The following is a 17,771-nucleotide window of genomic DNA, read 5'->3' as shown; positions in this document are numbered from 1 at the left end:
GATTTACAGGCGAGTTGATGGAAACTGTATAGTACTAACTGGGAAGTCCGTCACCAGATAACCAAGAGAAGATAATTGCCGAGGAAGTGACGTGACGGTGGTAGGTATCCATCATTGTATACGACTGTACTCCTTTGTGTATACCGAAGAAACAGGTCACACATTTCATACTAAGGAATGAATCACTATTTTAAGGCCAGATCAACAGTGAACCAAGGAGACCTTTAAGAGCGGGCATATATCACCAAGCAGAAGAAAATCAAGACAAAGACCAACGCCAGATGGTCAGTTGAAACCAAAGAATATTGCAGATCGTCACTAGACAACTGACGGCTGTGGAAGCGTATGCAAAAGTCCTTAATCCAGTAATTTAGTACAGATAAATGTTTGCTACATTTATTTAAATTAATCCATGTCTATACCAACTCAACCAGTTCAGTATCTCACCAGGAGCCAAGAACGGTTGTAAATAGGTTCATAGTTTGTGTCCGAGTGAAACAAACTATTTAAAGATTCTTCACATCGAAATTTTACAAAAGTTCAAATCCATGTTCTAAACAGTATTTAGTTACACGCCTTTAATAACATTGGGCATAGCTTAGGAAAACTGGACTTAAAAGGGCAATAGAACCCACAAAAAAAACTTATTCGATCAATAGGTTAATCTACACCAAGTGACGATGTGTATAGCCGAGAGAAATTCTAGTTTACTCTTAATAATCCCACATTACAGTATAATACATAACCTTACCTGTTGTTAGTTGCACTTATCTCTTCCAATTTTACCAACAACACTCCCCTTAGTCAAATCCTTGTTTTAGTTTGATGATTAGTAGCAAATCTGTATGAAAACCTGCTTTGGATATCTGGTTTCCTTACAAAATAGGTAAAACAGAACTTGTCGGTGAACCCAATTCCCAAATTTTGTTGCAAACATTCCGATAACAAGAGTTGTCATCGAATTTAAGCTTTAGCCATTCATCAAACTCAGATTAATACATGAATTGAACAACCTTTCAAGTGACAAGAGTAACTTACAGGAAGATCTCTTTGTGTGTGAAGATACAAAACATACCTCTGGGTTGACGACAGAGATGAGAACTTCGTCAATGTTGGGGCGGTGGTAGAGAACGTTACCACAAACTTCACGATTATTGTGCGTTATGAATACACGCTGACCAGCACGCAGTTTGACAGATCCTACTGGAGTGAAGCCACTCCCCACCAAGTCAGTCTCACGCACCTCTCTTGACCGTCTGTCGCCCTCCACACGAACAGAATAAACGGTAGGTCCACCATCGTCAACTGCTTTCACGGCGCAAATAACGCCAGCATAATATTTTCCATCCTCCAAACAGCAAGCCACGCGGGTCCCGAGGATAGACCTCTTTGCTAAACGCTTCCCAGTCGACATCTTGAACACTCACAATTATAGCTTCCTTCTAATTATTTTGGCAGTGAACAACAAACACTAAGTACTTGTTAACACTGAATTGTTTAAAGAAAATATTTTCCATGCACATACAGTTCACGGGGATAACAATCTGTATTGACAATCGCAACAAATTCCCACTGCTATGTTACAATCCGAGAAGTGTCTTTATCTTGAATATAAATGCCCATATGGGTGTGGACACACACAGGTCCTACCGCGATATACATTTGCGTGGAACTGAATGTGAAATCAGCTGAGCGGCTCCGCGGCCCAGCTGACAAACAACAACAAAACCACGTGACCTCCAACTTAGAACGTGATTGGTCCCCGCATCCCTGACCCAGTTTTCTGATTGGTCAGCAAGCCGGGATTGCTAGCTCCATCAAAACAAAGAACGTTCTCTAAGACAACGTAAACAATCACTTTCAAATAAATGTACGATGGTGGAATATTGTGTTATGATTACAATATTCTATTTCCATTGTCCACTAAGGTACAATCATGCTTAAAATCGTGTAATTTATGATTTATGTCAGCTGTGTTTTGGTTGGTTCCACCGACAGTACTACCTCCCCGTATTCGCTTGTCAAATCTTGCCGGCCGGCATCTTGCTTCACTTAGTTTTAGCAGTCATAATAAGCATCTAATTCGACAGAATGTATTTTATTTAACTGTTTATATAAACAAATAATAATTATAACAGCTATCGCACCAAAGAAAAGAAAATTCAATGGCTTGAATTCTAATAGTACAAGAGTACGATCGGTCGCTGGAACAGCTCAATGTTTACGTTTCGTGTTTCTGGGACGTTGCCACGTTTCAAGATATTTAAAATCTTCAACACATTTAATAGATATGTTGGATACATATTAGCTATTTGTAAATTTTTTTCTATAGTTTTCGTAATAAATGAAGACAATATAAGTTTCTTATACTATTTGTTTATATAGACTTCGGTTGCAGAGTCGCACTACTTGAATATGGCACCTGCTGCGCACAAGTAAATTTATCGCAGTGCTCTTAGTGGACGCTGGAGCTGCGACGCAAAAGGGGGTGATGCCAGGAACTTTGTATGCCCCGAGGAATTAGAAAATCAACTTAAATATTTTTCTTGGCTGGACAAAGTAGTTGTCCCAAAAAAATCCATTTTGCTTCACTCTATATTCATGATAACTCGAAGCCACATTTCAAACAATGAAAATTAAAACCGGCATTCCGCATTGGTTAGGCCTAATTCAATATTAACAAGTGTACCTTACATCCAGTAAAAATATTTTAGATAGATTTTCCTTCAAAATACAATTCATTTATAATGGTTTTCCTTTTCGCATGTCTGTGTGTGTGGGGGTTATAGAGACATTACAAGCTCACGTACCGTCAACTACTACAACTCTACAAGGTGCATAATACAGTAGGTGTCCGGAATTATGAATATCTATTGACAAAATTTCTTAACCTTATATCTACATAGTTAAATACAGTAGTGAATTATTGCGTTTCGTGTATTTAATAAGTGTCTGTGTGGATTGGATTACATGTGTGCTTCGTCTACTCTTATTGATTGTATTACGGCAGTGTGCAATAAAATATATATGCATAGGTTTGTATTTCTACATGTGTTTGTTGACGTACAAAAGACTAATGAAAGATTTTTCTCTCACTGGTGCCAAGTGAACGTAACTACGAGGAAAACTCAGCCTACGAACCTTTGAGAATTTATGCCCCAGGGTTGCAATAACAGTGGACTGGCTCTCGGTACTTCGGGGAGTGAGTGTGTGCTTTGTGATGGGACGAAAGAACGTCACATCCCCTCTACTCGTCCACTGTATATGGAGAAAGGTTGTAGCAAAAATGAGTGCTAACATCATGGGAGAATAAGTTTGTTTAAAAAGATAGATAAATATTCAGTAGAGAAAAGACGTCAGACATATACAGTAGATAGTGATGTATGAGGTGAGGTATCCTCGAAAAGATAGACACAAAAGTACATTTTACATCAAAATGATATGGATACGTAGAATATGAGTGCCAACATTGGAAAATATAATTGAAAAGGGTAGGAGGGGGTACAGTTGAGGGCCAAAAATGTTCTTTGTTAGTGAATAAGATCACCTGGGTATTAGCCCTCCAGCTTATTCATCCCTTGATTAAACACCCTAAGCTACATGGGGAGAAGGGGTAGGTTAGTTTGGGTGAACACTAAGGAGGTTAGTCTTAAGGTGCATAAAGCTGGGGGCTAATCTTCAGGTGATCAAATGATGGATTCATAAAAATTGCAATATCACTGGAATATAGGAGGGGAGTGGCAAGAGACCTTATATATATATTGGAGTGTAGTGTCTGGAAATAGGGAAAAAAATATTTGAAATAGAAGCCTTGGTGATAAATCACCCGAGACAATGAAGTACAGTACTGTACATTAGATGCGAGGTGATCATATAACTATATGTAAATCTTAATTTCCCGTTTCTTTGTAATTGCAACCCTTTCCTGTTGCTTCTACACACTTCCTTTGCAACATCCTCCCATGCTCTTTCCCGAGATTTCTGTTGTTCTTGATCTATGTGCATGTGGGGATGGAAGGCACACAATACAGTAGGTGTTCAGTCATATATACTTCTCTATCCTTCACATGTAGTTGGTAATGAAATATGATCAAAGATTAACAAAGATATTATTGATACAAAGTTTATAATCTATTACCCAAGGACATCACTCTCATACCCTTCAATGTCTACAATATGGCTTTATTTATTGACCTTCGACTTTGTAACCTGCAGCATTCTCACTTTACAGGGTACATTCAGCTTTCCCTTTAGCAAGTTCCATACACTTACAGGTTCTCTCTCACTATCAAATGGGGAGTATCAAAGGAAAGAGAGGCCCCTCAAAATATAAGAGAAAATGTTAGGAAACAAATGAGCTCAACCCTGCATCACCCATCAGCCTGAATGTCCGTACCCCTCCTCCAGGGCATCCTTCCAATATCTTGTCTTTCTCTCTCCCTCCTACCATCCAACTCTGAATCATACATTTTCTTATTTACTGCACCATTCTTTCACTTCCCATCATCTCCATAAAAATGAACACATTTGTTAATCTGAAGCTGGCCATCCTTTATTGTCCAATTTAATTAACTTAGTTTACTACACATTAAACTCAGCACTAAGAGGCAAAACTAGATAGTATTAAATTATGAAAGAGAAACTAAATGGAATTTTTCTTTTCCTTCATTACTTAAATTTTAAGACGGTAGTCTATTACAGGTAATAGTCTCCCCATCTTTATAATACATATTCTTAATGCCTACTTTATTTTTTTCCAAATGACAACTTTCAAGCTGTTAAAAGGGAATTCAATCACCCACTTTCTTTACACAGTTCAGTTAAATAATATCATGAGTAAAATTATTGGCATCGCACTACATATTACAGCCAAAGACTCTCCTATAATATAAGACTGGACAGTGTTTGTGTCACTCTTCAGCACAGCACATCTCGACCCTCATTTTTCTCGATTAACTTGCCCCTTTTGTAGTTAGTCTTGTTATCATTTCAATTAATACTACTGGGTTATATTGGACAGATCATTCAATTCATATACTACTATAAAGGGAAATTTATGTAACTCCTGTACAAGAAACCTAAATAATGTAAAAATTGAGATACTAATGTGTCAAAGTACAATTTTGTATAGGGTATAAATAACCATTCCTGTTTTTTGTTTATTAAATACAAATAATGACATATATTACTTACATTGTTACATACAATGCATGAAGCAGTCTCTTCATAGTATAGCCTTCAAAATCTGAACTTTACACTTCCATTCAGTATTCAGTTAGTGTAGACTGAAACCCCAATAATAAAAGAAAAAATATAGTTCTGTCCAAAATAATTTGTCAAAACCACCACTAAAATTAAAAAAAAAAGGTTTAATTATAGCAATGCTTCACACTGGTGTTTGTCCTCACCCCAGTTAAAATTGGACTGGAATATACCTGAGGATTTATGAAGTACACAGGAGCCTTTAAACCGACGCTTTGACCAAAATATAAAACGTGAACAATGTAAATATAATCAATACTACTACTGCCCTAACCTACCAAAGCTTCCTATGTGTCAAAATCTGGATTTTTCTTCAGGATGACAAAACCTTCCATGATTGACGTTAGAGGTATGTATTCATCTATGGCAAGTTCTGCACGTTCTCCATGAGACAAGAGAACTGGAGTTGTGTGAGTTTGGAACCCGGTGATGGTCTTTGGCTTGCCTGCCTGGCCAACAACATCAACAGCCTGAAAAGATTACATTATGTAAGTTGTAAATCAATGGTTAGGTACAGTATTAAACTAACTCACATATCCCCCAAAAATAATACAAGAAATAAATAAAAATATATAAGCATAACTATGTAGATAAACTGAAAGTAACAAGTAAATTTTGCTATCATAATTCATATAATTGGCTAATTCAACCTATTTTTACCCCCATACAGTTCACAACAGGAAGGTATGGCAATAGCACAATACCTATTCACCTGACACACATGCTCTTAAGCATGACATATCTGTTGCATCCCATGAGAACATATTTAGCTTCACATGTTTAAGAACATCAGCAAATGGTGTCTCTATAGGCAAAAACATAATATAACTTTTAGGCAGATATGTGGAAGAATTATACACCATAAGTAATGTAAATGTACACATACAATACTGTTATCTGTATCACTCACAATAAGGATGGATTGAATATAACTTCGTTTTATCAGTTAACACCCATACTGTACAGTATCTATTAATCATATTCATATGCAAAACTATATGTACAATATGTCATAATGGAGGCAAAGATTAAACTGTCACAGCAAGTATGGCATAGGCCACAAGCCTTGCTACTGACAGGCAGCTGCCCATTCTTAACAATGAGGTAAAACACTGAAATGCCTTCATTCCCATAAAATGAAAATTTATGTTATTTGTTCTTCCTGATTTCCTTTCCATATGTTCTGCTTAAGTGTTCCCCTTCCACAACACACAAAACCAATTCTAAAATTTCCTACACAGGCAAACTGACTTATACTGTACAGGTACAGTACTGTTGTCCATCAAACACTTACCTGACCAACTCTGACAGATACTGGGAGAGGGTTGAGTTGTTCATCAAAGGTAACAAGCATCCGTGGCTGAATGGCTGTGGTGAGGCAGTACAACAGGTAGTGGCTCTTCCCCAGAATCACTGGTGAAAAAATTCATTGTGAAACCAGTTCTTATGGTCAACTTTACAAACCACACAATAAATATATATATCCTATCGTATGAATGAATCTGTCAACTATTTCACATACATAGCGAGTTGATGAAGTGTTGTGAATCAATGTGGAGGATAAGACTTCACTTTGTTTATGTTAAGGATATGAGCAAGTGTGTGTGTGTGTGTTTACTTCTTGTTTTTGGTCCTTTCGTGTTTCTCTGCAGTACATTTATCTAGTTTTTTTGGTTGTTGTTGTTCCACAGCTAATATAAAATAAGTATTTCAAAGGAGTGAACAAATTATTTCTGCTTGAGTACTTACGTGTTTTAGTGTCGAGGAATGCTACACAGGTGGCCAGTAATCCAGCCACTGCAACTGGTGACATGAGTTGCCGGTTACTATGGTAAGGGGAGAGGGTCATGGTGCCCTTGCCGAGATGAGTTAGTCCCTGAGCGAGACGCACCATGAAGAGATTGTTGGGGTCTTTAGCATGATACTGAGCAAGCTGACGCAACATGGCAGCCAATCTGCAAAGACAAGGCTTAGTAATGGAGAGAGAAAAAAAGTATGAATTATATTTTATGCAACAATTCATTTCTCACTGGGCAGTCATCCAATTTTGGGCAAAAGTCAAGATACTTAGACTAACATGCATTTAAGTCAAAATAATGAACAAGAAAACTGTGGCTGGTGACTTTTTATGACAATTCATAATACAAACTAACCTCTAAAGCCAATACTAACCAGTTATATGTCAATTGAAACCAACATGAATGATAAAAAATTTTTACCTTGCATTGTTGGTACCTGCACCCACTAGACCCATAGCAAAGATGGCATTGTGTGCAACATCTGCATCTGAGTCATGAGAAAATTTACTCAGGGTGTCCAGAATGTTAAGTCTTGGATTAGAAACTGAAATGAGGCCCAATGCTAAAGGTACCGCTCGTCTGATTACTGGCTCACAGTAACGTAACAAATTGCCAAACTGGCGGAATGACATCTCTGCTCCAATATCTTCACCCATTGATATGAGAGCAATACCTGCAAAGAACAGAAGATGAAGTTAAGTTAGAAAATATTTAACTCCATGGGTTATAACTAATGAAGTCCATCAACCATCTGTGGAGGGATTATCTTGAGCTCTTAACTAAATACTGTATGAAGAATGATAACATGATTGCATTTGCCTTTGCTAACAAGATGTCATATGTGTGTGAATTTTGGAATTTTGAAATGTGTAATAAAGACCACATTACAAATGGTAAGAATACAGGTGAGAATATCTTAATAGAAAGTGAAAGAAGAAGTACCTCTCTTTTTTCAAGCTCATCATTTTAGAGCTTGATAAACTTATTCATTTGTTCCTACTGCTGTAACAGAAGTGTGTTATTTACAGGACCCGACATATCTCTGATTTACCCATCGGCAGCAAATTCACCTTACTAAACTATTCAATGCTACCTTCTCTTTTAGTCATTCATATCCACCACTGCAGTTCCCCTGATGTCCCACCTCCATGATATTAGTGAGAGATAATTAGGACAGCCATATGGAGAGATAAAAGTTAAAACATCACTGTTATAATATATGAAATACTTCTATAAGCTCACCAAGGACAGCTACAGCCTGTTGCGATGATAAATCAACCTCCTTCTCTTCTGCCTTATCTTTATCCTTTTCCTTATCCTTGTCCTTATCTTTATCCTTATCCTTGTCCTTATCTTTGTCCTTCTTGTCCTTGGTTTTGGTCTCCTCCTGGTCATAGTGATCTGTGCATATATGTAACATCTCCTGAACCTGAAGGAAGGGAACAAAATCATACATCACTGAGGGTAATTAATGTCCCACTGCAATATCTTAAGTAAAATTGGCACCATAACAGAAGGATCAGTGCAACAAAAATGAGAGATTGTTACTGAAGTCCAATTTCCTTAATTAATGAGTATGTATTGAGATCATCCACTTGTATACCTCTGGGTGGTTATCCAGTAGTCCAGAATCCAGTTAAAATAGAAGAATTAGACACAGGATCTCTCCACATGCTCATAAAATAACAAATATTTAACTACAAACCTTCAGGACATTACCAGAGCCAGCATAAGCGCACACCTCAATAAGAGTGGCAGTCATCTGGCGGAAGGGGGCCGGGAGGTTCTCAATACAGGAGAGTACAACTTCACACTTATCCTGGCAACCTTACGAGATAAAAATTATATCTTTATTACAGCCATTTTCCATAGGTTTTTCATTCTTTATAGTACAGTTTAGATAATATAAGTAACCAGTTTAAATCATATACTGTATACTATTGAAGCAAACTGCTGTACTGTAATTTCATATTCAGGGGGCAGATCAATTAAATTGAACTTTACTGTTGTGAATAACAAATAAATCACAAATGTAAGTTACATTTTACATTCACCAAAGCAAAGCTTACTAAAGACTTCACCAAGAGTAGTAGTCATGTAGTGGAAGGACTTGCAATCTTTTTTAAATTTTTTTCAAGTCTACTTGGACATGCACACTTACCTAAATATGAGAGTGCGAGCCCTAGAGACATGAACCTGGAATAGGTTTCCTTGAGCTCTGTCTCAGACCTGGCTAACAGAGTAGTAACAAGAGCTTCTACAACCAGCTGATTGGTGGTGCCAACAGCAATCATCCCACAGGCAAGAGCTGTGATACCCACAACTTCTAGTGAGCTCTTCTCATCAGACAACACAGGTGTTAACACCTTTAGTACAGCCTCCCTGTTGCTACCAGCATATGCAAGACCTAAGCCTAAGATGGCACCAATTCGGATAACCTGAAATGAAAGTACATAGAAAGTTATGGAGTACAGTACCTTCTTGTTAGAGAATTAAATAATGTGGAGAAATACCCTTCTGTCAAAGCAACATCCAAGTGGCTGACATAACTCTGGGTCATAAAGGTAAAAAATGCTGTATTGCTTACTAAACTTATCTAGGATGTTCTATACACTAAGTTTGGTTAAATATCTGTTGCTGTTGGTTTAAATTATCTTGTTCACAAAGCTGTACACAGGTAAATACAAGTACTGTACAGACATGTAGTGCTCCACTATACTGTACTAAGAATGTTTCCAAAATAGAACTCAACACGTCATTTTATTGTATATAATCTGCTATGCTATCCACTAATGCCTGATTTTGATGCAAGTTTCTATACTAGGGTAATGGAGCTACAGTATTTTTCTTTTGAGTTTTCCTTCCCCAAGTGTACAGTAACTTCTACCACTGTCCTCTTTAAAACTGATATACCGTATCACTTTATTTACTTGATTCAATCTGATAACTATTCACTTCTGTCAATTATCCTATCACTTTTTGAACTCTTAATTACTGTACTCCCAGCAATTTAACATAGACACAGTTTCTTCTCCCACATAGAACCTAATCTAACCCAACTTTTCTTTCCCATTCCACACACTTTACCTGTGAAACTTAAAACCAACTTAAAATTTCTTTAACATTTTATTCTATCATATTCTTCTTCTAAGATGTTATTTAAGCTTGGACTCACCATAGTTTTATGTCCAATGTAGTCAGAGAGGAGGGCAAGAGCCGGGTCACATTCATTCCTCACGCCACTGTTGACAATACCACAAGCCAGGAGTGCACCCGACTTGATGAAATCCTCCGCCGAATACAGGTATTTATCAATCTGTGTCAGGCCTCCGTCAACATCCCACAGGAGGATTAAACCCAGGGATGCTGTTGCACTTAACATACCTGTCCAAATACACAAAAGAATTTGCTAAAATTATAGACATACTAAGAAAACAAGATGCAAAAGATTGCTTAGAACGAGTAGGAGAAAGAAAAATAAATTACTGGTACCAAATAAAATGTTATACACATTCTGGTTCTTTAATAGAATTCTCAAATTTCAAACACATACGAAATTCTCAAAATGAATTAACCCAATGAAAAAATTCTGACAATCAGATATTCAATATTTTTTATTAGTATACTATACATAGGAGTTACCCAGTCAGCATGTTTCTTCAAGCTTCCAAGCCTTTACCTATCATAATGCAGAGGCCAGAATCAAGATCACACACTCTTCCTTCATTTGTAGCAATCCACAATATTTACCTCCCACAAGATAGCTTCCAATACCCAATTTATCCTTCACTTCACAAAACCTAGCATCACCCATCAGTGGCACATCCATCTCCAAATACCAATTACTACCATACTCTTCACATTCTCTCAGAAACAACACTGCTTCCTGAATGTCCAAAAAAACATAAGTCACCATCACCTACCATGTTCTTTATTCTTATACAGCCACTTATTTCCATCTTCAGTAAGCAATTTGTCTGTTCCAAAGGCAGCATTAACAAAGCCGTTCACAAATGATGAAGCAAGGTTCTGACGTGCAGAATCCACCTGACCAGGGCCAAAGGTGGGGCGGTTGTTCTCTAAGTGAGATTTATATATATCCTCTGGGGTCTTGGGGTCCATGATATCCAACTGAAATAGTTGTGAAAAATTTATAAATACTGACAATACTGTAGAAGACTAAATGAATATACACCAAAGTAGCCCAATCTTTATTTGTGTCAACTGAAAAAGTAGTTTTCCTTTGAAGCTGTCCTTTAAACATATCTTATAAATGTCTCCATGAAAACCACATAACTTTTCCTTAGATAGCGGCAAGTACTATGTCTTCAAAGTGTATACAAGAAACCCACCTCACGACCAAGAGAGAGGAAGTGGGTGTTGAGGTGAGAGTTTGAAAGGATCTCTGTAAAGTCTTCATAATCGTCCATTTCTTCAGGCAGCTCCAAAAATACTTGCTGTCTTCCCAGCATGAATGCCACTTGCATTCTCACCTGAGAAAACAGATAAAAAATCAGTCAGTAACCATCACATTATAAGCCCAGCCAACCTCATCAGGTCTTCTGGACCTTCATACAAATAATGTAAGTCAAAATTAACAAACTCACCGGATAAATTTAATAAAACCACAAATGGCAGACATTCTCTCAAAGACGTGTGTGGCATTTTCACCTGAGAGTTGCAACTCCTCTGGTAGTAATACCTCATCAGCACAACTGGTAAAATTTTCATAAAACGTTCTTAAAATTCCTTCACCATGATGTAATGTATTGAAGAAAGTGAAGCTTCATTTCATTATCATTAACTGTGGATGTGATTTAGAAAAATTCAAGAGGTATCAAAGACAAAATTTAAAATGAGAAGGCAAGCTAATGGGGTTTCAAGGTTGTCACTGCTGGCTGCAACAGCAATACTGTACTGTATTCAATAAATGTCCACTAAAATTAACTACAGTGTCTTAGGCATACAAGAGATTAAAGTGTTGTACAGCAAAATCTTTGTTCAGGAACATTACAATAATCTTGAACCATATAAACTTTCAAGAGACACAATGCCTGGTGCTAGTACTGTAATCTTACCAGTTTATCTGGACACTCATCAAAGAGCTGTTTGATGAGCTCTAGGTCATGAAGCTGCAGAGCCAGTCTCATAGCTTGTGGGTACTGACCAAATTTACGGTAAAGTTGAAGGGATGTTTGGAGCAAGTTAGTGTTCTCAGGATCTGGTACATATGGCACACAACTTGTTAGGTACAAACACACACGTTGGTATGCATCCTGTAAAACAAAGAGTAAAAAAACAAGTTAAGATATGACAATCAAGCTTTTTACAGTACAGGTATATTATTTCATGTCATGTATCCTTAACAAATGACCAAATGACTAGGCACCAGCCCCTTTGTTTAAAACACTTGACCTACTTACATTAAGTATTTATCATTTATTGAGCTCTTCTTCTTACCCACAAGGGATACTTGTTTTTCTTATTAAATCTTTCAAACTTTCCCAATGACACACAAAAATTAAGTAACAACTCCTACACTATTTCCTCTCATTTTATACAAAAAATAACCTTTAAATTCATTTTTTTTATTCTGCAAAAATAGTGCTAGGACAACCTCATTGCAGTGAACAAGTTTTGAAGCTTCTCCACGTTTAAAAAAGGTTCACTAAGGTTTTTAAATTGTGGGACAGTATGTAGCATTATGTTCTGATAATTAAACAATATAAAAAGAAGTACAGTACAGACAACCCTTGATTGATGAAGGGTTTTCTGGAACAGATCAGTTCTGTAAACTGAGTCACTTCATACAAACAGTCCAATATATGCTTTTAAAAATCATAAGACTTGATAACCTTTTCTGTACATCTATTTTGTACCAATACTGCTATACATGTGGTGTAATGGTTCAATCCCCAGGCAGGGTAAAACTATTAGAAAGTTTACCATTTGCCTTTGTCTATCCAGTATCAATTGGGAACCTGGATATTAATCAATTTGCAAATCACTTTCCGAGGAAATGGTTAGCCAGTGCAGTTGGCAAGTTATCTGGTCTTTTTGGATTATTCCTTGACACTGGGTCATGCAACTAGTTAACTTAGGGTGTGGTTGTTTTGTTGGAGACAGCTTCTACACCTTAAACAAATTGACGCATAGGTGGCCCTAAGGCCAGCCATCCTCAAACACTAGGGGCAACTATTATCTTAATATATTACTGTATTTAAATTTGTCGAACATGTGTTTTGTACAAATCGGTAAGTAGAATATGACTAAAAAATTATCCAAACAGGTGGTCATCTTGAATGCTGTACAGAGGAGTAGGTTACTTCAAAGAGAAAGATGTCATGAAGAATAATTGGTATGATTTTTTGTGGCCTACAAGTAGAAAGCTTGTGAAGGTGTGTTTTAATTCCATTGCATTAAATTCAATAAAAGTGGGAGTGGAGAAGAAAAGGGGAAAAAAATCTTGAAAAATGGTTGAAACCCTGGGTGAGTTACACATTATAAAATTATTCCCTTACTTTATCAACATAGTCTTGTGAGGTGAGGAGATCTAACTGTTCCATCTCCATCAGAAGATCACAAGCTTCTGCCTCGGCATTGTGCTGCATGTGATAAGGGACAATAACATGCGCCTCACTGATTAGTTCTGCTCGTCGTGCATCATCATCTTCCCCAAGAGTTTCCCATTCTTGAGCAATGTCACCTGCCAGATGCCTGTAAAGCAACAATGAATAATAAGGATAAATCTTTTTCATATACAGTATATATTAAGATTTCTTCCCATTCCAAATGTAAATCTTTGATTTCTCAAGATACATCACCAACTATGCTTTTCATTAACTATTGAAAATGTAAAGAATTCTGTAATGTAAGTAATATAATTTTCTTTATGATCTTGCATCCACCTGCACAAATGACATTTAATCATGTCAAGCCTCATATAGTATAAAGCCTAAGTTGAATTATCTTTTTATGACTAATTATATATGGAATAAGAGAAAAAAGGAGTACACACCTGACATACTCGTGGCCCCAGGCACCTATGTCACCACGCTGGCCAAGCAGCCGGTACTTAAGACACTCCCGCTCCTCAGACATAGTCATTGCCAAAACTGATACAATGTCAGAAGCGAACTTCTTCAATTTATTCTCCTTCATTTTGTCATAAATTTCCTGTATTAAAGAAAAGTGGTTAGACTAAATATATCTGCTATACAGTACAAAATTGTATTACTATAATAAAAACAATTACTGTACTCAGCATTGTGAATGGTTCATGATCCACCCATAAAACCAGTCCTTTACACTGCACGAGTGTGGCCAAATGTATGAATAAAAATACTGTAGTACCATATACTGTACACATAATATTCAGTGATGGGGAACAAATATCCAAAATGGTAAGACAAAGATTTGTCAATAATAGAAGTAAACATAGGGTTGCTCTTCTAAACCAAGTGGTAGAAACGCCACAGAATTCAGCCTTGCAAAAGCATCAAACAATTTATAAAAACTAAAAATCTACTTTCAGTGTGTGCGTGCTTTCATTTCCCGATCCAAGTAAAGAGTACTGTACTTTATAGTTTGGCCTTAAAAAATTAAATTAAATAAAATTCTGGTAAGAGGCTGAAAAAAATAGAGGTGCCTTTTTTTTCCTTTCAACAACTATGATAAAGTAACTGAAGGTCCAGACATTAATATTGATGAGCTCTTTTCATACATAATAATTTCCTATATTAATCAATTATCTTTACAAGTTCTGAGGATGGAACATTAAAATTAAAAATCTTTATATTCTTTTTTTTTTTTAAATATCTGATAAAATCATTAGGGTCAGCCACAACACAGGATTTTTTCTTTTGGGCTTCATATGATCAACTATGGCAGGCTGTCATACTTCTTATAAGAATCCCACATGGAGAACCTGAAACCTTATTTTCCCATATACGTCCATAAACAACAATGTAAATACCTTCATTGTCTGGTAGTGGAGTCTCATAAACTTGAGTGGCTTGGGTACACTGGTCATGGAGGTGGTGGAGGAACGGATGAGAGAGCGGATCTGCTCCAGTGCTGGCTTGTACAGGTCAGTGTTCGACTCCTGTAGCCTTTCCACCAACATGTTCAGCTCCTCTTGTAACTGTTTATCCTCTTCTGACTACAAACATAACAAATACAGTACATTAATTCCTATAAAATGTAAATTGAAGATAATCACAAACCCATTTGTGATAGTCAATTCCCTCTAATCCAGTCTATAATTGGGGGGGGGGAGGAAGGCCTGTCAGGTTTAGTTGAAATTTCAGGGTGGAAAATTCCAGAGGGTGGGGGAATTCCAAGTCAAGCTACCTAAGAACACCGAATACTGTAATTTTTTGCCCGACTTAGCCCTTTTATGCCATATTCACTTTACTTACTTAATGGCCACACACAAGAGGTGGCCTTGTAGCCTGTGTAAAATCCCTCCATTGTTCTTGATAATTTTGTCAAATGGCTATTTTGAAACCCAGTACATTAGTGTTCTTAATTCCATAGCTTGGGCTGGTAGACCATTCCACAGGTTTACCACCCTCTATTTCGTTCTATATTGTTATTTTTTCCACAGATGTTCTTATTAAAATAGGTATTTCAGATACTTAATTAGCTATGATTCAATTTTCTTTCTGGCACAAATTTATATATTTTTCTGTATTTTAGTCCATACAAATATACCAACAATATTAGTTGCTCAAAGTGGGCAGGGCTTTGAAGTAAAAGAATAAGTAATGGGGTAAAACACTAAAAAGAACATCAAACAAACCTTTGAAGATCTTACCTAACCTTTAAAAAGATTAAAAACCACTTTTGAGTTCATGGATCCCATCATTTTAACACCAAGAACTACACCAACACATTAAACACCGACAACAAGAATAAGGTAAGTGCTTTATAGTTTAAATATTTTATATAGGTTAGGTTAGGTTTTAAAGGTTTGTTTGGTGTTATTTTTAGTATTATACCCCGCATTTTCCCTCTACTTCAAGGCCCTGCCCAATTTGAGCAACTAATATCGTTAGTAATTTTATCGGTTATAATACTTGAAAACATAAATTTGCACCATAAACGCCATAGAAGAAAATCAATTCCTAGCTAAAATAAAAAAAATAAAAAATAAAAATATTGTAAAAAATCCGAAATACCTATCGGGATAAAAAAAACAATATTAACCTTACTTACTATAACTAATAAAAATCTGTTCTCTGACATGACCCATTATTTCCTCTGGAGTTTTAAGATCAGTTGGGGATGACTAAACAAATATCAAAACTTCTACCCGTTACAAAATAAACTTAACTATAAATGCAACAAAATACGGTAAATTTTCAGTTTATATATACATTTTATTTAAAACAATGATAGTAACAAACCTTTTTTCATTATATTCATAAACTATAATTAAAAAAAAAAGAAAAATATCTTCCTTATTCTACTCCTAGCTGGATTCACTTACTGATTATCATTATTTCCTCACCTGCACTGCCTATCTATATACTCAACAAATATGAAACTTATATAACGAAATTACTGGATACATTATAAAAAAAAAAATCTATATTCATGTCGTCACACAAGGCCCACCTACAGGCCTTGTTTTATATGGATTACTTCTACCACTATGATACTTACAAGTTCTTCTTTAATGTCGCCATCACTCTTGTCATTATCTTTCTTCGCTTCCTTCTTGTCCGTTTTATTAGTTTCTTTAGTTTTAGCCATCGTGAGGGAGAGAGAGAGACAGCGACCGTCCGGCTGCCTCGAGTTTTGTTGATGTTGATCGTCAAATTTTTCTGGACCGTCGACTTGGGACTCATGTTGTGCTAATGTCTAAATTTTACCAAATATTCTCACTATTCTGGATTAAAATTTATATCATATTTTTATTATAAATTTATCATACTATTCGTATTTATGAATCCTAAAAACATTAAAAAATATATCATGAAGTCGACAGTATACGTGAGTTTTAGAGTAGCAAGGAATGTCTAATAAAGAACTATAACTCCATCTTGTAACAACTGTTTTTAACCCTTTAGAGTTTAGAGGCTTTGATATTAGGCTTAATTATCATCGCACTATTTTTAGGGACTCCTACGTTCTTATGGAATATTTCTTCAGTATAAGTGGGCTACAAACTTTAAAGCCAATTTCAGGATACTGACAAAGCTAATTAATGTTTGAATGTTACCACGAAATATATCGTTTAGCATTTTCCATTTTAACATGTCTTATTCTCATCCACTTATCAGCTCGTTCCATTCTAAAAAAAAAGTTTGCCCTGGGAGGTTTCTGATAGAAAAACTTGAGTATCCACCAGATTTTTTTAATGGGGAGTTAGCTCTCCTCGGGCACAGGTCATTTAACCCACAGGAGGGCCGTGGGGTGGGGGGTGGGGGTGTAGCCCACCTCGGGCACAGGTCATTTAACCCACATTAGTGCCGGGGGGGTTAGCCCACCTCGGGCACAGGTCATTTAACCCACAGGAGGGCCGGAGAGGAGTGCGAGAAAAAAAAAAACAAATTGCACCATACAAATATAAATATCGAATTAAAAAAATTAAACGGATCAAGAGTAAGAAACGATATACTGTATTGTATTGTATATGCTGTTGCCAAAGAGTAATAATTGAGACCCTGCAAGTGTGTAAATGAGGCAGATTGTCAGTCAGAT

The 17,771-nt window shown here is 36.5% G+C and overlaps 2 protein-coding genes across 2 annotated transcripts in view; both read right to left on the bottom strand.

Annotated features, from left to right (window-relative positions):
* The window catches only part of LOC121878369 (zinc finger protein 704-like), a 144,785-nt gene extending 143,101 nt beyond the window's left edge, over positions 1–1,684 (bottom strand). Inside the window, exon 1 of the mRNA XM_042384572.1 lies at positions 1,076–1,684. Within this exon, the coding sequence (XP_042240506.1) occupies positions 1,076–1,414 (339 nt within the window). The 5' untranslated portion in view covers positions 1,415–1,684. The remainder of the gene's footprint in view (positions 1–1,075) is intronic.
* A 3,461-nt stretch (positions 1,685–5,145) lies between these two features.
* Positions 5,146–16,895, bottom strand: LOC121878321 (26S proteasome non-ATPase regulatory subunit 2-like). Its single transcript, XM_042384444.1, has 15 exons — positions 16,731–16,895; positions 15,037–15,222; positions 14,080–14,237; positions 13,583–13,778; positions 12,140–12,337; positions 11,414–11,554; positions 10,985–11,192; positions 10,237–10,445; positions 9,223–9,499; positions 8,767–8,888; positions 8,304–8,490; positions 7,482–7,734; positions 7,012–7,217; positions 6,557–6,675; positions 5,146–5,732 (listed from the first exon to the last, which is right to left on the bottom strand). The coding sequence occupies exons 1-15, from the start codon at positions 16,818–16,820 to the stop codon at positions 5,550–5,552; spliced, it is 2,733 nt and encodes a 910-aa protein (XP_042240378.1). The 5' UTR covers positions 16,821–16,895; the 3' UTR covers positions 5,146–5,549.
* Positions 16,896–17,771: the final 876 nt, after the last annotated feature.

This window comes from Homarus americanus, unplaced genomic scaffold, assembly GCF_018991925.1.
Source record: "Homarus americanus isolate GMGI-L3 unplaced genomic scaffold, GMGI_Hamer_2.0 scaffold41027, whole genome shotgun sequence".
Taxonomy (NCBI): Eukaryota; Metazoa; Arthropoda; class Malacostraca; order Decapoda; family Nephropidae; genus Homarus; species Homarus americanus.
The sequence above is the reverse complement of the archived record's forward strand: the minus strand, read 5'-3'. Positions and strand labels throughout refer to the sequence as shown.